The 24553-nt window shown below is 41.9% G+C and overlaps 1 protein-coding gene across 2 annotated transcripts in view; it reads right to left on the bottom strand.

The window, feature by feature from the left end:
• The window catches only part of grk3 (G protein-coupled receptor kinase 3), a 77934-nt gene that overhangs the window by 2208 nt on the left and 51173 nt on the right, over positions 1 to 24553 (bottom strand). The window contains exons 13-22 of one of the 2 annotated variants that reach the window (XM_004572789.6): positions 23244 to 23351; positions 20863 to 20929; positions 15551 to 15651; positions 14541 to 14607; positions 13066 to 13161; positions 5136 to 5298; positions 4913 to 5049; positions 4734 to 4772; positions 1700 to 1813; positions 1 to 1609 (exon numbers count right to left, since the gene is read on the bottom strand). The exon at positions 1 to 1609 is cut by the window's left edge and continues 2208 nt beyond it. In XM_004572789.6, the coding sequence (XP_004572846.1) occupies positions 1448 to 1609; positions 1700 to 1813; positions 4734 to 4772; positions 4913 to 5049; positions 5136 to 5298; positions 13066 to 13161; positions 14541 to 14607; positions 15551 to 15651; positions 20863 to 20929; positions 23244 to 23351 (1054 nt within the window). In that variant the 3' untranslated portion in view covers positions 1 to 1447. The remainder of the gene's footprint in view (positions 1610 to 1699; positions 1814 to 4733; positions 4773 to 4912; positions 5050 to 5135; positions 5299 to 13065; positions 13162 to 14540; positions 14608 to 15550; positions 15652 to 20862; positions 20930 to 23243; positions 23352 to 24553) is intronic. The other variant, XM_004572790.6, reaches the window with a different exon arrangement.

Genomic DNA, 24553 nt, shown 5'->3' with positions numbered 1-24553 from the left:
TCTGAACCTGCATTTATCTGCTCTCTGGAGAAATGTAGGCTAACACCAACTGGATAAAATGTGAACATTTCAACCACTTAAAAACCAAAAAAAGAAAAAAAAAAAAAGAGCCTGAAATAGCATGAACATGAAAGCTCATATAGAAGATCTATGCATCTAACTGGGGTATTTGAGGGTGGATTTTTCCTTTAATCAGCTTCAGCTTATTGTCTTCATCCTCCTCCCTACACACAGTCTGCCCACAACAGCTGACTGCTCCAAGCTGTTGCCCTGCATGGACAATGTGTGAGCGGGAACAGACTGCTGATTCTTGTGCTTTGCCTGGGAACAGGTTCTTACATTCTGATGTACTCATACTGGCACAGTCCAACTGAGGTAATGCAGCTCTGTAGCTCTTTCAGAGCCCTTCTCTTGCCACCTCTGAAAGACCCCACACCAACAAAATCCTGTAAAGGCAGACAGAGGAGTTGCGATAAAGCTAACACACTGAAGTAAAACAGCAGTGCGCAGACAAAAGGGTGCTTATATTGTCTTTATAGTCTTTGCCTCCCTCCTGCTCCTCTATAGTTACAGTGTTGTCCATGGTTACCAGTACATGTACACCAATCTTCATGGCTACCATAGCAACCAGCTGCTGTTTGTCAGCCAATGGAATCTCAGTCTCTGTGGTGACTAGAGCCAATGTGAAGCTTCCTGTACCTGCGCTGGAATGATCAACAGCCTTCCACACATACACTGTGAGGGTCCGGGAGGTTGGGATGGCGCGCCATCTGCCAGCAGAGCGGATCCTCCTGGGCGCTCAGGTGACTCAAGTAAAATATTAATGTTGGCACTTTTTGCACTTCAGTAACAGTGGGAGGAATGTTTCAGAGGGATGGATGAGGACAACCAGCCTTTGTTTTCTACATTCTGTGGTAGCCTGGTCTCTTCTGGACCTGAGCATCAGCTCTGTGGAGGAGTCCATCAGGCTGCTGAGAGCACACAGAGTGGGAGGACACTTCCTGATTAATGTGATTTCAACAGCGAGGTGTGTGGTGTGGGAGGTGGTTGAGGAGGGGCAAACAGAGAGAGGAGCAGCCGTTAGTCCTTGTGAAGTTCATGCGGGGATTCTTCAAATGTCCAATGGTTCAAAATCCTTTCTTCCTCTTACTGACTGGCAGGGTCCCAGAACGCACACACATTTACCCCCCCCCCCAAAAAAAAATAAAATAAAAATAAAAATCACTATATCACTCTTGATTGGTCGTCATTGTGTGCGCGCCATCAGCACCACACGCACGCACGCACGCACGCACACACACACACACACACACACACACACACACTGAGGTGATGTGGGCAGGTGTCTTGCAGCTGATGAGGGGGTGGGAGGTGGGATGCAGTGTGTGTGTGTGTGTCTGTCAATGTGAGTGCATGTGTTTTTATGTATATGCGTGCTCTTGTGTATTCACAGGCCATTGCTATTGCGGTGTGTGAGGGGGGGCTTGGAAAGCTCCACTACTCCAGCACGGCCTTTCCCGATGACTTTAGGAGCGCGACGCAGAAGTTTCTGGGCCTCCGTGAACGCCTCAGTCAGCTCTTTCTTCCACTGCACAAACTCTGGGTCACTCTGCGCACATACACAAAAAAAAAAAAGACATCAGCTTGTTTCATTCATCTCCTCTACAGCACTAAAGCATACAACAGCCAGAGGACGTACTTCACACTGCAGCACAAACTGTTTCCCTCCTTTGATGCGCAGCAGGATACACTTCTTGTCTTTAATCTGCGTTTCTTCCACGGTTACGATCTGCTCCATCGTCAGCAGGTTTTGCTGCAAAGATAATTGAGTGATCACAAAGTGTTCAGATGGATTTCACCAACAAGACTTCTGGCTCTGGCTCACAGCTGCTGCAGAGATGTACACCTTACCCCTACAGCACTAAAAAGCACTGGCACAGAGGATTTCAGGGAGTGTTAGGACAGTCACGGAGGAACTCATGATGAAGAAGAGTAATGGAGAATTTAGACTTATGTGTTAAATTTCTGCTGTAGCTACGCTGGTACTGCAAACCCTTCTGAAACCCTACTACTAGGGCTGCCACAAACGATTATTTTGATAGTCGACTAGTCACCGATTATTTTTGCGATTAGTCGACTAATCAGATCATCATCCATTGGACGTAAAACTACAGCTTATTGCACCAGCAGCATCTGCTCTTATATAACTATCATTAGCTTACAGCTTTAAGCTTTTAAGGTGCTAACTAAAAATAAAGACAAGATGATAGTTTATGAAATTTTAATGAAATTTGCAGATTGTTTCGGTGAAGTTTAATAAACTCCTTGCTATCTAAAATATAACAGGACACTGGAGTATATTCTGGAGCATCTCACACTTCTGATAATCAGCTGTCTGCTTGACGTTTATTCAGCTGTGTAAAAACTATAACTTTAATCTCAGACAAACTGATTTACTCAGGAACAAATAAAATACTAAAAAAAAAAAAAGCCAAACAATAACATTTTAAGTTATCTAAGTGACTCATATATATTTAACCTGAGTAGCGAAAGACGGCGGTGGGTTTGAAAATGATTTGCGGGGAGTCCGGTGTTCTCACGGCGCTAGTGAGCCTAGCCCCCGGCTCGCTAACGAGCTAGTGGGTAACAGATGTCTCCGAAAACGTCAGAGCGCTTTTGAAAATATGTGGTGTCCTGATAAACTGAGCAGATATTTGAGGTTTACACAGCTACATTCTCGCCTGAAAATATGTTAAACGTTTATTTTGTGACCCAGAAAGAATAATAAGAGTAACATTAAAACTAACTAGCTGCCGCCATTGTTGGAAACTGCGCTGGGACACAACTGCTTCTTCTTCTTCTTCTTCTTCGGGGTTTAACGGTAGCTGACATCCTTGTACATGCAATGCTGCCATCTTCTGTTTCAGTCCGTTATTACACTCTTAAATCCTGCCACTTATTCCTGCGTCTTTTGTGATCTTACAAAGCTTCAAACGACGCGTCAACTATTAAATCAGTAGTCGACGATTTTGATAGTCGACATAATCGTGACTAGTCGACAAATCGTGGCAGCCCTACCTATTAGACGTCGATGCATCACAGCCGCAGCTGGTGTGACTGCCCTGTTCTGTGCCATGGAGTAGGGCTGGGTATTGTCACTGATTTCTATAATCAATTCGATTCCGAAGGTCCTGATTCGATTCAATTCAATTTTGATTCACACAGTCAGAAATACTATAATTCTGATCATTTATCAGTGATCAGTACATATCCATATTTTTATATCTATGCATAAAAACAAAGCTGACACTTGTGAGACTTCATCAGAGTGTAAGCTTCACAGCAGATGTCTCTGTGCCAAACTAAATGAGGATAAAACGCACAATGGTAGACTGGTGCGTAATAAGTAAGTGAATAATGCAGAAAACTGAGATTTGAAATGTAAGTATATTTTGGGGGGGGGGGGGCTGTGCAGGAAGTGTGATTTTATCATGGTGGAAACGAAGCGGCAAAAGTAAGAGGGAATTCATGACGATGTTTATCACATGTGAAGCATAGTTTGGATATATTTATATATTTATGTTTAAAAATCAATTCAGGATTTACTGAATCGATATTGCGTTATTCAAGCTAAAATTAATTTGAATTGGAAATTTTTTTTTTCTAAATCCACACCTACCATCAAGTCCTCCTAAGCATTACGAATTACTTTTCCCCCACAATTTTTAAGTGAGGCAACGAACAACAGTCTCAATGCAAGGACTCACAAATGTCAGCAGATTCCTGGAGGGAGACCACTGCAACTACCAAAATGGGTGTGTTGGATAAACATGTTCGCCTCAAAAAACCCTCAGCATAACAAATAGAGAGCATCCAGGAGGGGAAAAGTCCCAGGATCATATGTGTTTCTACCAGGTGGCTCTGTGTATAAAACACCGAGATATGACCACATGGTAATTAACATGTAAAACACACCAGTGTAAGCACAAATAGCGTGTGTGTGGTTTTTTTTTTTTGTTTGTTTATTTTAAAGTCTCTCAGATAGAGCCTAGCTGGGTTTTCCCTTTAGTTTTGATGAAAGTATAGTTCAGTGCACACATTACACTTACACACAAGTAAGCAGTGTACTTCATGGAAACACTAACACAATCAAGACCGTGCAAGTGCTCCTTCACTTGTGTTGTTAGGCTAATAGCTGCAGTCTGAGATGGTCTGAGGCCTGCAGTGAGCTTTGTTGTCAGACGGTGGCAGCGAGCTACTCTTGCTTGTGCTGTTGGTGGTCCGTCGGCCGTGGAGGAGAGCAAACATACAAAGAGCTGAAGTGAATTTGAGTGTTAAACACTGCAGCCACACTCTGTGCATTTAATGCTTTATGTTCTGATCTTTACGTTTTTTCAAATTTTCTTCTTATTCTCCTGTTCCCAGTGACCTCTCCTGTTGCTCCCTGCCCACTTGTAAACCAATCAACACCGAGCAGACATTTCCATAATCTGCTTCCAGTGACGTGCAGTCCAGACTGTGGAGAAATGCATGGGAGCAGGTTTGGGGTGGGTGGTCCACCTAGAATTGTGCACGTGATCGGACACGTTTGCAGTACCATAAAACCAGATCGACAAAGAGTAAAAACTGAAGTTGACTGACTACCAAATTTCAAGCGGGGAGGCAGACTACAACTCTAAACAGCAGGGGTGCTGAGGACACAGCAGGGACCTGAGCCTGGTGGTAACACTCACCCAGTCTCTCTGCTTTTTCAGAGGTTTCAGCCACCTCTCCTTCAGAGTGGAATGAGCACAGACAGACAGACACACTGACCAAATGATGAACAAGCCGAAAGCCCTCAGCCCATGATAGGCGGTCACATGACGTACAAACGTGCAGTGAATTTAAAGTGTATGCTGTGAGGCAGACTCACCCGAGTGTCGCCCTCTCCTCTCCACTCCACACGGTTGGGGAACAGATAGAAGTATCGGCGCTGCCACTGAGTGAGGAACGGGTTCCCGAGCTTCAGCATGTAGCCATGCATAATGCAGTCCTTCCCCAAGGCATAGTCTGCACAAAGGGACACACAGTCAGGAGGTGTACTGACAGGATATCTGTACTGGGCTGTGTGCGGATTTGGCCGTTATCATCATTACCCTCCTCGTGGCCCAGCTGCTTGTTCTTAGCCCTCTTGCGGGCCTCATTCTTATCGGTGTCCAAGTTGACAGCTTCGTAGACTGTCTCTGCCACCTCCTGCTGCCAGCGCTCTGAGATGACCAGAGGAAAGTTCTTGTAGAGCTCCTGGTCACTGTCCAGCAGCTAAGTCACGCACGCAGGCACAAACACAGACAGAGTGTAGCATGTTTAGTTATACATATGCTTATACCAAGACGTAGAGCCTAAGTGACAAATTCCTACAGCGGCCTTGAGGTGCAAAACATCGAATCAAAAACATATAAGACTTCAGTTTTTGTTTGATGATGTTTGGAGCTGATGTTAAAATGTGCCTTTATGATTTCAGCCTTCTGTCAAGTTGAGTTGAAGGCATTCAATAGTAAAGTTGCCTTTATTTTTGGCCCTCTAGCAAGGTTGAGCCAGTCATCCATATGTAGCAATAATACACAATTCCTGTCTGCTCCTCTTAAAACTGCAGCTACAGTCCGTTCGTGATCAGAATCCTTTAATAATCCCTAAGGAAATTATGTGGTTACAGTTGCGCCAAGAGAATAGCAGTAACAGACTGAGCTAAATTAAATAATATAATATGTTGCAAAGTTTACAAAATATAAGAAATAGCTCTAATATAAGTACAAATGATGGCGCCTGGTTAAGTTTGCACAACAGCAGCAATACAAATGACGAGTTTTAGGCTTCTACTCATGTTTACATGAACTGCAGCCATCTTGGGCTGTGAGGTCAATTCTTCTCTGACTCTCCAAGTTGGAAATCTACTCCGGATTTCAGACTTTCCTCTTCGAATGGAAGAGCAGCACAGAAAGAGGAAATGACACTGACCTGTCACCAGAGACAGACCCGACCGTGTGAAACATCCACTCACAGGAAAAAACAATGAACCAAACACTGGCCCTAAATGCTGCTGCCTTTTCTGACATTGTGCTGTGTTTTACAGCACATGGTCACCGTAAGCTAAGCCCTATTCTGTCTCAGAGTATTGTGCTTTAAATCTTTCCTCTTGCTCTTAGGGAAATCTGAGGCCTAGCTTTCTGTCTGGGGACAAAAAAAATAAATAAAAATCAGCTTTCCAAAATGCTTAAACAGTCCTTTAAATAGTCTAGTTCACTGTTCTTTGCAACAACATCTGGAAACATTACATCATCGATAGTAAAATATTCCACCTACTGCCACATGTCCAATGCCAAACAGGTGTCTTAAATCTGCTGGGATCTGACATTTTCTTCTTTGTTTTTTTACTAAAATGAAGTCTTTAGAAATGGATTTCTTACTTATCTACATTCTGCTGGCAGATCATTTGATACACAGCCAATACTAAGCAGTCTAATATAAATGGCCTGCAATAAATCCTACCATGTCGGAGATCCTGGAGGCTTAAGTCTGTACAACTGTATTGTGTTACAGAATATCTCTAACCTATTTAAATCAATCATACTGCAGTAATCTATCTGCTCACACCAGGGTGGACTGGGGCTACACACCTTCCTTGGTGTGTTAATGCTCCAACCTTTACTATCTGGCAGTTGTTTTGAATATTAGTCTATTGTGGCTCCTAAGCTTTGGAATAATCTTCCTCTTCACATTAGGCAATCTACATCAGTGCTGGTTTATAAATCCAGATTGAAAACGCATTTTTATTCACTGGCTTTTGATTCAGTGGTTGACTGACTTGTATTTACTTATATTTGATTGTTTTCGCTATGTTTATTATTTTATCGTATTTATTATTCTTATGGTATCTATCGTGTTTCTATTGTTCAGCACTTTGGTCAGCCTTGTGTGTTTTTAAAGTGCTATATAAATAAACGATGATGATGATGATTAGTCCCCCGTTAAAGACCAACTCCATCTGGGAAATGCAAACAAACGCTCCTGTGTTTCATTTCTGTGCGCTGGAGCAACAGAGAACAAATAAATGTTAACTGCAGCAACATTAATGTTAATGAAAGAGGAAACTGCTGCTGCAGAGCAACCAGGAGACTGGTGCTAATGTTATACAGCAGCTTTCTATGAACCCTTTCTACAAACTCACTTTCTCTATGTGCTTTCTTCCACTACAGTCTGAAATCATGGTTGAGAGATCACTGAACATCTTTTTCACCTTCCACTCCTGAGATACGGTGATGAATTATGGCTAGAAACATGCTTTTGCACAACATGACATCACACTCTAAGTTGACACACACTCAACACAAAATATAATGACTTGGACATTTGTGGGAAAAAGCGATAATTAATGTGCTTGTTAAGTAAGATTCCCCTTGACCTTTAACTCTGGCGCACAAAAATCTAATTAGTTCATGTCCAAGTTACCACCAGTCTATGCTTATTTAAGTATGCTTTAATAAGTATACTTAAATAAGCCTGCATAAGATGGAGTATTCTAAGCCTGCATGTTTAAAAACCTGCAGCTGCAAGCAGGCTGGCGTGTCTGACAAATCAGGAAGCAGAGATGCCACTGAGCTGTATCAAGTGGCTAATTTATTTAAACCTCTCGGGCTGCAGCCCTGCTGTGAACATGCACTACAGCTCTTGGGAATTTCATTTCCTGGAAAAATATTTAGTAATTTTAGTAAGAAGTTTCATTCTGATCAGCTCTTCTTTGCCCTGGTGAACTTTCCACGTTACAGAAAAATACAGCTGCTGTCTGACTCTCTCTGCACCACACTTTGTATGACTAGAAACCAGCACATCGCTGAACACAGCAGCCCACTGCACACATGGTGTCACATCTCTGGTAATCTAACATGAAGGGAATTGAAACATAAACATCATGGGACAAAGAACATCTAATGTCTGTGAGATTATGGTTAAAAGCCTACCTAGCTTAACAAATAAAGCCGTGTTTTCCACAGATTTATTACATGTCTGTGTGTTAAAGGAAGAACATGTGTGCGAAATTTATAAGGCACTCCTCTGCCAACATTTTAATAAACAAGTACATGTGACAAACAGCAGTCATTGTTTGGTTCTGCTGTTTGGGTGCACTGGCAGAACGTTTTCATTGCAGAACGAGGACTACTGTCACAAAATGTAATCTAGCAAAGTAAAGCTGAAGCTGCTCTGAGTACAGGGTGTAACATGTAACGTGTGGATGGCTGGTAAACTGTGACTGCACTTTAAGAACAGCAGCAAGTGGATTATCCACTAATAACGCAATTACTGAAATGGGGAAAAAAACAAAATAAAAGCCAGTGGGTAGGACACAGTGAAGCTGTCTGATTTCTCAGACTTCTTATATGATTTAGTGCTCAGCTCAGATAAAATAATTATTGTGGGTGATTTTAACATCCATGTAGATGCTAAAAATGACAGCCTCAACATGGCATTTAATCTGTTATTAGACTCAATTGGCTTCTCTCAAAATGTAAAAGAACCCACCCACCACTTTAATCACACTCTAGATCTTGTTTTAACATATGGCATAGAAACTGAACATTTAACAGTGTTTCCTGAAAACCCTCTCCCGTCTGATCATTTCCAAAAAACATTTAGACTTACAATAATCGATTACACAGCAGTGTGGAGTAGATTTCATCACAGTAAATGTCTTTCTGAAAGACCTACCTAAGTTTAAGAATATAATTCATGTGCTGTTATCATCTTCAATGCCCTGTACCAGCACAGAGCAGAGCAGCTATCTGAACACTACTCCGACAGAGGTCGATTATCTTGTTAATAATTTTACCTCCTCACTATATGAGTGAGTATGGCACTGGATACTGTAGCTCCTGTGAAAAATAGAGCCTCAAATCAGAAGTACTTGACTCCCTGGGATAACACTCAAACATTCACCCTAAAAGCGGATAACTCGTAAGCTGGAGAGGAAATGCCCTATCACAAATTTAGAAGATCATAATTTAACCTGGAAAAATAGTTTTCTGCTTTATAAAAAAAGAAAAAAAAAAGAAAAAAAAAAGTGAAGCTAGAACATCTTACTATTGAACACTAGGGCTGCTCGATTATGGCAAAAAATAATAATCACGATTATTTTCACTGAAATTGAGATCTCGATTATTTGACGATATTTATTTAACAATAACAATGTATTGAATAATGACTTTAAAGATTGTCATAAAATAGTGTGCAAATACTGATAACAGTGCAAATGTTTGCAATATAAAAAATAAATGAAAAATGTAAACATCTGTTTAGTGAACTTTGCAGTGTTGCTCTGTGGTGCAGCTACGACACCGTAGCAAAGTTTACACACTATGTCTACTTGATCCACGTCTGACTCCTCGAACCCATAATGTTTCCACACCATTGAAGGGTTTTTTTTTACCTCTCTTTTCAACCAACGGCAGTCACTCTCCTCTCCAAATAACTTCTGCTTAGCTTTCCGAGCTTCCCTCGGGTCCATCTTTTAAACCTGAAGATGCTTCTAAACTGCGGATTTTAAATGTGTGTTTGGAAACCATCAAAGGTTGGATGGCCGACAATTTCCTCCAACTAAATGAAAATAAAACTGAAGTCCTGTTATGTGCTCCAGACAGACATGTACCCAGCATAATGAATGCTCTTGGTCCCCTTTCAACGTTTGTGAAACCATCTATCAGGAACCTAGGGATAACCTTCGATCCTGCTCTTACATTGGATACTCACGTCAAATCTCTGGTTCGGTCTTGCTTTTATCATTTAAGAAATATTTCTAAATTGAGCCCCATAATAGCTCATACTGAACTGGAGATTGTTATTCATGCTTTTATTTCATCACGACTGGACTATTGCAATTCACTGTTTACATGTCTAAACAAGAGTTCCCTGGAGCGTCTGCAGACTGTCCAAAATGCTGCAGCAAGGCTTCTGACGAAAACATCGAAATACTCACATATAACACCGCTGCTTATACAGTTACACTGGCTCCCTGTCGAATTCAGAGTCCACTTTAAGATTCTGGTTCTCACATTTAAGGCTCTTCAAGAACAAGCACCATCATACATCATTGAACTCTTACAGCCCTATGCCCCTAGTAGGTCTCTGAGGTCTTGTGGTCAGGGCCTACTTGTTATTAAGTATACGAGACTGAAAACTAGGGGTGATCGAGCTTTTGCTACTGTGGCCGCCAGACTGTGGAATTCTCTTCCTCAGAATTTAAGATCTGCTGATTCACTGATTACTTTTAAAAAACAGCTAAAAACACATCTTTTTAAAATTGCATTTTGTTAACTTTTGATTGTACTTCGTCTTTTTAATCTGTGTCTATACCTTGTAAAGCACTTTGTGATCCCTTATCTAGAAATGTGCTATATAAATAAAATTTTACTTTACTTACTTACTTAACTCTTAATCAGCGGTCCCCAACCCCCGGGCCTCGGACCGTTACCGGTCCGTGAGTCGTTTGGTACCGGGCCGCGAGAGTTGAGGCTCAGGTGTAAAATGTATGGTTTTCAGGGTTTTTATCGGTTTTCAGCGTTATTTTGTTATCGTTTACTCAGTTTTCCTTGGTCTTTTCACGTGTGTTATGAATAAATTTTCTTTTTTTCGGTACCAGTACTAGTTTTATTTTGTTGTATTTATCCGCGACACCTTAAAGGCCGGTCCATGAAAATATTGTCGGGCATAAACCGGTCCGTGGCGCAAAAAAGGTTGGGGACCGCTGCTCTCCGTGTTGCCAACTCCTCAGTAAGGAAAATCGCTATTGGCTGTCCTAAAAGTTGCTAGAAGTCGCCAAATGACGTCATCGCCTAATTTGTATAATTGGTCATGCTAATGTAATTGTAACCTACGTTGTTGGAGAGAGAAATAACATCGTGGAAGAGACATAAAGTGAGTAAAAAAACGTCCTAAATGCAGTTAGAATTTATTTAGAACTACAAATTAAATTTCTTTTAGCAATTATTGTTTTTTAATGTCACAGTTCCAACCCTGCTCCTTTATCCGGGCCTGGACTGGCAAAAGTGACCCGAAATTGGCGCTCTGGTGGAGTTACTTTGTGTGTGAGAGTGTTTGTTTATAAGTAGTTTTAAACCTTGTGATCCACAAAACAGCATAACAGTAAAAGAAGAATTGACTGCGTTACAGTCAGTGCGGGAGCAGCGGCTTCACTCATGCGCGATTCATTTGCCCTTTGGACGCATAGGTGTGAACATCTCCTGCCCTGATAACAGCGGGGGAGGACTATCCTCCGCCTGGGAGAGCTTTGGCACGGGTGAGGTGCCCACGGCAGCACCCGCTGCTTGTTGAGAGTAAGAGCGATACGCGTTTTCACGTCAAAAAGTCGTCATAAATAAGTCTCCAATAATACCAGAAAAAGTCGCCAGATTTGTCGCTAGTCGCTTTTTAGAAAAAAAAAGTCGCTAAGGGGGTCTGAAAACTCGCTAAATATAGCGACAAAGTCGCTAAGTTGGCAACACTGGCTGTTCTTAATTGTTGTGAAACGTGTTCGAAATACAGAGAGGTGTGCTGGATTTGCCACACGGAGCAGCGCGAGAGTAAAGCACGAGGGAGGGGCTAATAATCGGCTCAGTCATTTTTAATGATCGTTGAAAGCCCAGATCGTAATCGTGATTAAAATTCGATTAATTGAGCAGCCCTATTGAACACTGAAGAAAATAAGAACAACCCCAGGTTTCTCTTCAGCACTGTAGCCGGGCTGGCAAAAAGTCAGAGCACTGTTGAGCCAACCATCCCTGTAACGTTAACTAGCTTCCCTCAGGCATTATCATCAGAAGGCATAGCATACATATTCACTGCTATGAAGATAACACCCAACTTTATCCATCCATTAAGAAAGATAACACACACCAATTAGTTAAACTGCAGAAATGTCTTAAAGACATAAATACCTGGACGACCTCTAATTTTCTGCTTCTATATTCCAATAAAACTGAGGTTACTGTACTGTACTGTACAGCCCTAAAATTCCTGGAAATATGGTATCTAACCAGATTCTTACTCTGATGGCATTACCTTGGCCTCCAGTAACACTGTGAGGAACCTTGGAATCATTTTTGACCAGGATATGTCCTTCAGTGCACATATAAAGCAAATATATAGGACTGCTTTTCTTTCATTTCAAGTTCAAGTTCAACTTTATTGTCACTTCAACCATATACAGTTTAAAAATACACAGTGAGGCGAAACAACGTTCCTCCAGGAACCAAGGTGCTACAAGACAAGACCAATTAGAAATTGCGCAACATCTCTACAATTAGAAATATCCTGTCTCAGAGTGACGCTGAAAAACTAGTTCATGCATTTATTACTTCTAGGCTGGACGACTGTAATTCGTTATTATCAGGATGTCCTAAAAACTCCCTGAGAAGCACTTCACTCTCGCACTGCAGGCTTACTTGTGGTTCCTAGAGTATTTAAAAGTAGAATTGGAGGCAGACCCTTCAGTTTCCAGGTCCTTCTTCTATGGAACCAGCTTCCAGTTTCGATTTGGGAGACAGACACTATCTCTGCTTTTAGGATTAGGCATAAAAACTTCCTTTTGGCTGGATTAGGTGACCCTTAAACTTCCCTTTGTTATGCTGCAATAAGTGTAGGCTGCTGGGGAATTCCCATGGTGCATTGAGTATTTCCTCTTCAGTCACCTTTCTCACTCACTCATTTGTTAATAGACCCCTCTGCATAGAATCATTACTTGTTATTAATCTCTGTCTTCCTTCTCTCTCCCCAACCGGTTGAGCAGATGGCCGCCCCTCCCTCAGCCTAGTTCTGCTGGAGATTTCTTCCTGTTAAAAGTTTTTCCTTCACACTGTTGCAAAAGTGCTTGTTCATAGGGAGTTATATAATTGTTGGGTTTTTCTCTGTATGTATTATTGTAGGGTCTACCTTACAATATTAAACACCTTGAGGTGACTGTTGTTGTGGTTTGGTGCTATATAAATAAAACTAAATTGAATTAAAATAAACAGAGGAGATGGAAGTGTAAGATTGTTTTACCTTGATGCCCTTGGTGTCCTCTTCATCAAAAGATCCAATGTCAAAAGCATCTGCAGCATTCACCTCTCCCCTTGGAGGGATTAAAGGAGGAGAGTACTGGACAGAGGAAGAGGGGGAGAACAGACACATGGATTTCAGAAGATGAGGCAAAACGTGTAACAAGTGAGAGGACGATAAAAGCAAAACAGGAGTGTTAGCAAAGCAACAGTCCTGTAGTAGTTCTTCCCTCAAGGTAACCATAGCAACAGTAATTGGCATGGACTAATGTAGTCCAATTCAGAGTTAGTCAGTTAGTTAGCCTCCTTTAGTTTACCTGATTGGAGGAAAACTCCAAGATTTTATGTGGCTTTCAGTTTGAATGATATATTAACCCTAACAAAGACTCTGCTCTTTGACCCTAAGTCAAAGGGTCACTAAGGCTAAGGTCACACTGCAGGTCTTAATGCTCAATTCCAATTTTTTGATCAAATCCACTTTTTTTTTTTTGGTCTGGTTGTTCACACTGATTTGAAAGCCTACCCACTGAAGTTAGCACTGCCTGCTAACTGCTAACTCCTAAGTAAACATTGGCCCAGCAATGGATGCCAATAAGTCGTAGTTTTTTAGTGAACTGGATGGCAAAAGCAGAGCAACAATTAATGTGGCCAGTTATAGTATGTGAACTGGGGGCAAAAACAGATAAGTTTGTGGCCTTGGAGACAATATGACTCGTCAACAGGTGAGGCGAGTAAAACCTGCTGTAAGGCTGTGAATGAAATAATTACTGTAGAGATGTGAGGCTGATAGACAGAAACAGACGTCACAGACTCATTACTATGGCAAGAATCAGCTAGACCAGGGGTGGGCAATCTCAGTCCACGAGGGCCGGTGTCCCTGCAGGTTTTAGATCTCACCTTGGGTCAACACACCTGAATCACATTAGTTCATTACCAGGCCTCTGGAGAACTTCAGGACATGTTGAGGAGCTAATTTAGCCATTTAAATCAGCTGTGTTGGTTCGAGGACACATCTAAAACCTGCAGGGACACCGGCCCTCGTGGACTGAGATTGCCCACCCCTGAGCTAGACTCTTCTGCTGTTGAAGAACCTCACAAAACTCATTAATTTATCGCATGAATAGTTGTGCCTCATCTGATACTGAGTATCAGTATCAGACTTGTGGATATAATGTCATATTCAAAGTGGGCTCAACTTGTCAGTTTTTTTTCCTTTGCTAATCATGACAGCAACAATTATAAATGTACATAACCAGCAGCTACTGCAGCTTTTGTCAGCATAGCTCTGAAGACCTGCTGATGACCTCTCCTGCATTATAATAGTATAGATCAGAGTTGGATACCTTGTGATCGCTGTCTGATCAAACACTGTACATTAATTAGCTTCATCATGGAAACCAGACTTATAAGCTTCCAGGCAAGAAATCCTGAGAGAACAAAGAATAAAGCAGATTCACAACAGAAGTGAACCTCACTTACCTTCTGGAGGTAAACTTGCTGCCAGTCAATGCCTTTGAAAAACTGATGCTCCTTCACCTCAGAGGCTCTGCGTGCACACACACACACACACGCACGCACACACACACACACAAAACAGTGTTATTTCTCATATCCACACTAGGTGGCACTGTTTGCCATAATACAGCCCTCTGACAAACGCACACAATTCTGCCATTTAACCCCAAGCAGACAAAGATCCATCCCTTGGCTTTAATTATAAGCTGATGCAAAATGACAGCAATGATCAAATTAGTTATGAACTCAGCTTCTATTTGTCCACTTCATGTCCACCACCATTTGTCTCTAGCGGACTGCAAACTACACCACCCAGTGTTATCAGACTTAATGAGCACATTTAGCAAAATTTGTCTAACTGATGTATTCATCTGCATGCCTGTGTATGTAAACACTGATACATGACAGAGGTTAATGTGAAATTTAGCCTGTGTGTACTTGTGGGGACCAACAGTCACTTATGGGGACAAAGTGCCCATCCCCATGTGTCTGAAGGCCTTTTTGAGGCTCAAAATGTGGTTTTAGTTACAATTAGTTTATGGTTAGGTTTAGGCATTCATTTTTATTGGCTAGGGTAAGCGGCATTATGTCAATTAGGTTACGCTCACACTGCAGATCTTAATGCTCAATTCTGATTTTTTGATCAAATCCAATTTTTTTGTCTGCTTGTTCACACTACAAATGAAATGTGACAGCAAACGCGCTCTAGTGTGAACCCTCAAAGCGGCTCGTATGTGCAAAAGAAGACGTCACACACTAAAACATCAGATACGTATCGGATTCAGTACCACATACAAAAGTGACCCAGGTCGGATTTGAAAATATCGGATTTGTGCTGTTCACACTGTCATACCATGATCGGATATGGGTCAAAAAAGTTGGATTTGATGTGCTTTCGCCTGCAGTGTGAACGTACCCTTAGAGGTCCTCACTAAAATATGAAAATAAGTGTGTGCGGTGCGTGCATATCATACCCACGGCCCTGGCAGCCGAGCCTCTTGGATACATCTCTCTGCAGCAGCCCCTCCAGAAGATCTTTGAGCTCTGCAGTGAAAGAGTCTGGCAGCTCCACATTCTGCGGGTGTAACAGAGAGGAAGGAAAGAAGGAAGGGAGGAAGGAAGGGAAGAGGAGGGAATGAGAGTGAGATGTTTGAACTGAGTAGTGAACTTTGCAGTGAACACTTTGCTTAAAAATAAAATAACATCCAAACTCCTCTGATTACAGACAGGCTTAGATAGCTGATATAAAAGCAACAAACTCAGGGCCAGCACCTCTGCATCTATGGAGGACGGAGTACGTGTAGATAGAATGGTCAGAGTAATTGGTACAGCCAATACATATCAATAAGGCATTATGAAAAAAGTACAACTTACTGAAGCAGTACCTTTTCACCTCACTGATCTTACTGATGTAATATTTTTATGTCACGTTTGCACTGACTACATGTTCAGCTGATGACTGATAAAGAGGTGAAAGAGTTCTTAAGGTTTCTTTGAAAAGAGTAAATAAAAATGGAATAAGTGTATATACCATTACAGCTGAGGCCACTAAAAACAAAAGTTAAACACCAGTCACCAAAGTAACGGCTGTTATGGTCCACCTTCACAAACTTTTCAACAACAACAACAAAAAAAAACAAAAAAAAAAACAAAAAACAATCTAGGCAGTAGGAGTATACTCAGTAGTGACCCCCCGAGGCTGGGTCTGCTCCCAGAAACAAAGAAGCCTTTTTTGTGTGCAGGGCAAATGTGTTAACAACTAGATCAGCAATTATACAGCTGTGGTCAGAAGTTTGCATGTACTCATCATGATCACGACTCCATTCTCTCACATCTTTTAATACGTGCTGCTGATAATTCTGCAGTATCTTAACTACGTGTACATCTGCACTGGTTGTGTCAATTTGGTTAAACTATGTATGGGTGGATGACTGGACGTGTAAAGCGCTTTGGGGTCCTTAGGGACTAGAAAAGCGCTATACAAATACAGAACATTTACCGATTAAAATCACCAAAAATGAACTTTCAGAACTTTAGGCAGTTACAGTTGTTAGAAGAGTTCAGTAAAACAAACTAATGAAATGATGTGAATACTAAAAGGCTTTTCCTACATTCACAATATTTGTAATAGCTGTATCAGTTGATGTTTAACACCAGACAAAGTTCAGCTTGAAATGAAACCTGCAGACGAGTTAGTGTCTTTTGCTCCAAGAATCTCTTCCAACTAGCTTTTGGGACTCTACACATGAAACGCGTCCCTGCAGGTTCTGCCCCCAAAAAGGTGAAAAAACTGAGCCGAGCAGCATCCAGAAAGTGTGGCATGCGGTTATACCTCACTTTTTCTCCCCACAGTATAGCACAGCCTTCCCTTAAAAGCAAACTCAAATTTGAAGTTTTATTTTTAACCACCCTTCATTTTCCTCTAAAAGTCTGGAAAGCTCAATGACTCAAGTGTCCTTCTTCTTCTTCTAGTCTCATCTGAAGGCAGAGTGTAATTCATACTCTCTTTTCTTTGCCCTTCACCGGACAGACAGGGTTGATAAGTGGGATAAGTCAACAGCCGTTTTAGCACCTGCCCATTTCTCTTCATACAGCCCCCTGCTACAACCCAAGTTAGCCTCCACCCTTGGATTTTTTTGCTCAGTTGCTTCATGGAGGTGTTTCAAAGTTCAGACATGCCATCTACTGAGATCTGCTCCATTCATCTCTTCCTGTCTTGGCTGCTCAGCTCTCAGCCTTTTCACTGTGCTCTCCATCCTTCATGTTTATGTAATGAAACCATTCATCACGTTTAATAAACACTGGGGCATATAAAGCAGTATTTTTAGTCTGTTCATGGATGAATCGCAATCCTCCTCCTCTCCCAGCCCCTTTCTGAAACACAGATACACACCCAGACAAGGATTAAGAGGATAAAACCAGATTAAGTGGCTGGATTAAAATCCTAATCTGGATTTATTATGATATGAAAGATCATACTTTCACTGTTTAGCAGGCATGCTCAGTGTATGTGAGGGATGGAGCACCGTCACAATTCAACTGTTTCATGTCCTGACAAAACACACAAACAGAGCCAGATCTCTGGCTCCACTCCCCTGTGATGGACAGCTGCTGCAGCTGGCAGGCAGAGAGATGAGTGAACATTCACATTGTGCTTTGTCACGATGAACCTGCCTGCACTCTAACATGATATGTCGCCTTTGCACGAGTCTGGTGTGGATGTGAGGAGGGTAAAGCAGACATGTCGTGGGTGGGCTCAGCAGACACCATCCATCCCACACGCTCAGCATCAAATTTCTCAGACAGACACTCAGAGTAGACTCCAGTCCTTCTAAGCTACTTTGTGTAATAATAGTTAATTGTGCAATGTTGCCTCATCAACCCCATCTAGCAAACCTTATAGATGCTTGGTGCAGTTACCCAGTGCAGAGTTGAACTTTCACCACCAGGGGGCAGTGTATTAACAGTGGGTGTGTCATTCTGTTTCTGGATGTGTGCTTTTTGTTTTCCTCAAAGGCTTTGTTAAGGAGAGTTTCATAGACCCACAATGCAAACGTAGTATTACACTTAAATCCATCCCAGCCCTACTTCAACTCAGTTGTTATCTCTTCAATACAACACATCAACACTGCTTCACTGAGTGAATGGGTTAAATGCAGAGAGGAATTTCCCCACGGGGATCAATAAAGTATACATTATTATTATTATTAAAATTTTGGCCAAAATGGTGTATGGTGCCAAAGTACCTGGTACCGAGTACTTTTTCAGTACCCGCTGGGCCTAGGTTCCAACAGAGCAACTACTTCATGAAAATCAAAACTGCCGATTTTGAAACCTGGCAACGAGGGAAACGGCCGCACACAAACCAATACAGCGGTCCATGAGTCTGACACAAAGCAACAGACTTAGCAGCAGGTACACCACTGACTCGACATCCTCCATTGTCGTTGTGTTTGTGTCGCATACAACGACCCCAGGTACATTATGTGGTACTCAAAACAACCAAAACTGAGTCAATTAGGTACTAATTAAAAAGAGTTACATTTTCATTTAGTCACACAGTGGAATGATTTTGTTTTAGAGGGACTTGATCTGTGTACAAGTTTGAACCCACAGCAAACAATGATCAAGCTAATGGCTACTTTCGCTCATCCAGCTGTGTTCCTGTAAACAGTGAGCTATTTTACAAGCTTTGCTCCCAGTGGAAGAGTGACAGTGGATACTGCTCCCATTTCTATCTGCACACCTACAAAAAAGCAAGGTCAACAGGCAAAGACACTAAAAGCTGATCCCAAAACTTACATACAACCCTGTCAAAGATGTGCAGGAAAGACTAGCAACAGATTCTGCTCAGGCTGTTTTTTCACAGTACAGTACGTGCGCATATATATATATATATATTTATTAGGGGTGCAACGATATTCGTATCGATATTGAACCGTTCGATACAGTGCTTTCGGTTCGGTACGCATATGTATCGAACAATACAACATTTGTAATTTATTTTATCAATTTTCCTTCTGACGATGCTGTCTGTGTGGAGCGCTCAGTGTATCTGCGTTCGACTACTCCGCCTAGGCTGCACTGTCGAGCGCAGATCCACTGAGCGCTCAACACAGACAGCATCGTCAGAAGGAAGAGCGCAGGGCAAGCTAGCGAGACAGAAGTTAAGCTCTCCTTGCAACAGGCAAATTGACCCTCATTCAGATCTGGCGTTTGGAATTATTTTGGTTTTCATGTGACGTATGACCCTGAAGGTAAGCGAGTCATGGACTAAAGTAAAACAGTATGTTGGATGTGCCATGCAATGCTCAATTACATTGGTGTGAACTAGTGTGTTAGCGCAGTTAGCTCGTTAACGTGTTGGCCGTCTAGCCCCATGCACGGGGCGATCGGCGGTAGCTCGTTAACAGAGATTTGCCGTGTTGTGGCGTTAAGGTCATTTCAACGAGATTAACCTGAAAGCACTAGTGGGAACACAACGAATATGACTGCACATTTACACCGACATCATCCTAGTGCAAAGACAAAAACAACAAGCATGCTACTAACTTTAGCCGAGTCATTTAGACAGCTGTTAGCACATGATTCTCCTTATGCTGCTGAGAATATAGCCCAGAAGAAGCGGATAGTATAGCTTTTATTTTGGAAAGAGCCATTTCTCTGTAATAAACTCTCTTTTCCAAAGATGAGTGATTCTTCAATCAGATACAGGGCTCGCAATATCGCTAGCCCGACGTCCCGGGGCTAGCGATTTTTTCAGTCGGGCTACCAAAATCTATCTCTGCCCTGCCCGTCGGGCTATTGTACGAAAAATATATGTCAATGCTTTTGCATTCTTTCAGAAATGTAGCTGGGTAATTATGTCATTGGCATCGGTGAGCCACTGTCAATATGTGACATACTGAAATCGCGTTTGAATTTGCGCTTGTTTTTTTGCTTTCACTTTGCAATCGTGCGAACTGTGTATAGAGAGCGACAGCACTGATCTGTGAGTGATGATAATTTGTGCACCAATTCCTCTGACATCGTCTTATTAATCGTTAGCTTACTATGCAAACATGACAAGTGAAATCTCCCGCAGCTTAAACATGTGAGAGGTTGATCGCGCAGAGAATCGCTGAGCTTATGTGAGTGCGTGTGTAAAAGCATTTCAGTTCTGCTGAGCCAAATAAGACAGGTCAGGGTGAAGAAGTGACAGCCAAAGAAAAGCTTACCACAAAACGGAGAAGTTATGACAAATCAGACTATAAGGCAAAAAGAAAGTGCAGCTTTATGGTTTCATGGACAAAATAATTTCTGTGGCTGCAATATGATGAGCTAAATAACCAGGGCTGCACATAAGTGGTCCGCAGGTGCGCATTCGCTGTCAAAATAAAAAACGCGCACAAGGGTTAGGGTTAAATTTAAAAACTGTACTTTTGAGTTAAAATATATATTTATAATTTTAATAAATGACAAATTAAAAATGCATGAACATTTTTTTTGTATCGAAAAAATATCGAACCGTGACACCAAAGTATCGAACCGAACCGTGAATTTTGTGTATCGTTGCACCCCTAATATATATATATATATATATATATATATATATATATATATAAAAAGTGTGTACACATTTGGAATTACTGTAAGCCAAACAGGCCAAACCTAGGTGCTTAGGGTAAAGCAAAGACACACACACACACACACACACACACACACACAATCCCCTGTGTGTGCTTTGAGATTTGTTTACACACAGACACCCATGCATCTTCTCTCATGTAGTGTGGATGTATCTTACCATGGTGAGCGTCATGCGGTCGATCTCATGTTTGTCTTTGGTCTTGTGCTGTCTGAAGGGACTGTGCCTAAAACAGAAGAGACAGAGAGCGAGATGGTGACACTGTCGATGACTAGGAACAGCAGAAGTGGAGATGGATGGAGTGAGAAAAGAGGTGTTTGGAAGCAAGAACAAAAAACTCCCTCAGGTAAATTACACAGACGCTGCCAACACACCTGCAGCTTCAAATGCTGACTTGGTAGATGTTAATGAGTGTTTGTGCAGCTGGTGTGGAAAGAACACTGAAGAAAGTAGGAGTTTTTTAATGCTTTAACAGCCGGACGTCCTACACCATCTATCCAACTGGCACTATCAGACTGAATTAAGATTCATGACGAACCATATTTTAGTTTAAGCATTCTAATGTGGCACAGGTTAGTGCATACTGCAAAAATAGTATCCATCCTTTCACACAGTTCACGAGTCAAAGGACTGGATTAAAAGGTTAGGAACACATTAGCTTCAATTAGAACAGAGGCAGTGACTAAAAAAAATAAATAAATAAATAAATAAATTGTCACTTATATTGACTTGGGGGGTGCAGGCAGGGCACCGGATCTGGAGAGAACTTTATTTAGATTGCTTTCTTCTGGCTAATGTTAGCTTCTCTGCTAGCTTCAATGCTTATCCCTACTAGCAGCATACTGTGTCAAGTCAGCTAGTTAAGTTCTTTAACCCTTCTGGCTGGTAAGCTGGCTTGCTCGCTGCTAAAGTTATGAAACAAGTGCAGCAGTAAGTAAGCTACAGCTAGCAGCCTAAGCAGAGAAGCCCAGACCTCCCTCTCCCTGGCCACCTCATCCAGCCTTTCTGGAGGACACTAAGACGTTCCCAGGCTGGTCGAGAGATATAATCGCTCCAGCGTGTCCTGGGTCTCTTCCTGGTGAGACATGCCCGAAACTCCATGTCAACTTATGCAGACCAAGCTCCAGCAGTGGTTGTATAAGGATTGAATGGCCTGTACCAATAGGCCAGACACTCCATGCTCTTGAAGCACCTGGTTTATAGTTTACGGTTGTCGATGACAACCATAAACCAAGATTTTAAAATTCGATCAGCACATCTGGCCTATCAGTCAGTACGTAGATTTGGCGTAACGCCGTCGCAACAACCAATCACAGTCAACATGTTCCCCACTCCCTCAAAAAAAGGTAGTGGTGCGTTGGTGAAAGAAAAAAAAAATTTCTCAGAAGCCAGGATGTCCGGATGAGTAAAGCCAAGAACGAAAATGTATCAGCTGCTCAGAAAGAGATAACACTAGAGAGGTAACACATCGTCAACAGTGTGGAAAAAATACAAAAATATGCAAAAGAACGTCTATTAAGCCTGAAGCCAGTCTTCTTAGCCAAAACCCTGTAGTGTGTCAAATTAAATATGGGCATGGAACAGGATGAAAATTATTATTTCAGAGACTGTTCACTAATTGATGGAGTGATATTTTGGGGGGGGTTGTATATGTATATACATATATATGCCTATATCTAGATATGTGTATGGACATGTCTAGACAGACAGACAGGTAGAGATATAGACACACATATATGTATATATACCCACTTTTGTTGCAATAATGGCTGTGTATTGAGTTACTTAGAGGGGGCAGCAAGCTGTACACTGACTTCTTTACATTGTATCAAAGTGTCATATCTTCGATGTTGTCCCATGAAAAGATATAACAAAATATTTACAAAATTTTGAGGGGTGTACTCACTTGTGTGAGACAGTGTATATGTGTGTGTAAAAAGAAGAAAACAATGATACTGACCACATCTTGCTTTAAGTGGTTTCCAAAAAAAAAAAAAGAAAGAAAGAAAAAGAAATCTCATCCAGCTCTGAGAATTTGGACTCTAGTGTTGAAAGACGCAGACAACCTTTGACCAAAGGCCTGCACACTCTTCCTCTTTAAAGTGTTCAAACACATGGATCTGAACATCAATGGATTCACGTCACACTTGCTCTTCTCTTTTGCTCACTCAGGATAAGCAAACCCGCCCAACACCCCCCCCACACACACACGCACGCACACACACACACACACACACACACACACACACACACACACACACAACTGCTTTTACCGGATTTCTGACCTACTGTACCCAGACCTCTGGCATTTACACACTCCAGATCAAACAAACACACACACACACAGGCTTGCACACAAACAAGATCAAACACACACCAAATAGAAAGCAGGCTGGTGAGAGATGCCGAGAAAGGCGAGCGAGCAGATTCGAAGAGTTTACTGAGAGTGGCAGAGCAGGCTGAAAGCTGACAGGAAGTCAGGACAGTGCAGCAAGGGGGATAGATGAGCTGAGAGGAACAAGTAAAGCCTGAGTGGTTACCCTCGGAGGAGTTTGAAGAGCATGCAGCCTAAGGAGAACCAGTCGGCACTGCTGTCGTATGCCGTCCCCTTCTGAAGAACCTCTGGAGCCATGTAGCCATGAGTGCCACTGCAACAAGCACAGCACACGTCAAAACAATGAATGCAGGAAATTGGTATTTCTCTCAATAATTATTATACAGATGTTCAGGACAGTCAGCCCTTCTGGGCTTATTCTTTTTATTCTATTTTTTAAATCTAGTTATGAAGTACCAATTCATTACACCTCTTTGCAGAAATTCATTTTACTGAAACTGAACCCAATGTAGGCCCTTGTGTTTAGCTTTCATCGTTTGCAGGAGAGTAGAGCTATAAACATCAGCATAAATGGAGCATCAATCATGTAAAATAACAATGAACAGAGCCCAAGATAACATGTCTGAAAATATTCAAATGAATCCAAGAAAGAATATTCGCCAACAATGAACAAGTAGACAGTTAAAAATATTAGTGATAATAACTGTAATGAAAAGATGCTGAATGTCTGCTGCGAGCTCACTGAGCTCCACATTATGATCCATGCAGGGCGAAGCAATTCATTGACGTATTAGGGATCAATCACTCAAGCTTTGCTGCCAGTCTCCATCTCAACTGAGGAGCACGCTGCCAGTCCTGCACAGCTACTTAAAATGTCAACGTGTGATGGACAGCAGTCCACCGCTATGTTTGTGGACCTGACACACAAAGCTTTAAAGGCACCACAATCATGGGCAGAAAACTGATCTTTGAATTGCAACTGATTAGTTAGTGCTGATTTACTGAAGAACACTTCATGTAATAGTGGTGTATCATATATCACCACTCACCCAACCAATATGAAGACATCATTTCAACCCACATCGCTGACTGGATGGACAAGAAGTTGCAGTGGGATGTTTGTCCTCCTCAGCATCTCTTTCTGACAACTCGCTGCCCGAGACATTACAGTGCTGTCTTTTTGCTCACTAACAATCTCCGAGGAGCACATTAATCAGCAGAGTACGCAGCAACACAATGCATTTCCTGTGGTTACTTCATATTCAATTAAAATGTGTTTCACCACTTAAAAAGCTTTTAATGTGAAGCTGCAGCAGCAGGAAATGTTTGACTTGCATTAACAGTAACTTAATACAGCTCCGTTCTTGGGAACTTCACCACAGACTCTTTTTATTTGCCCTTTAATGCATGATCCATCAGGTCGGCACAATCCTCTCCACTTGTCAAAGTGCAGCGAGCTGAGATAGTCCAACCCATTTAAAATGTAATCACTGCGAGAGATGTTCAGAGAGAACC

This window comes from Maylandia zebra, linkage group LG7 (assembly GCF_041146795.1).
Source record: "Maylandia zebra isolate NMK-2024a linkage group LG7, Mzebra_GT3a, whole genome shotgun sequence".
Lineage (NCBI taxonomy): Eukaryota > Metazoa > Chordata > Actinopteri > Cichliformes > Cichlidae > Maylandia > Maylandia zebra.
Note: the sequence above shows the minus strand (reverse complement) of the source record. Positions and strands in the feature narration are given on the sequence as shown.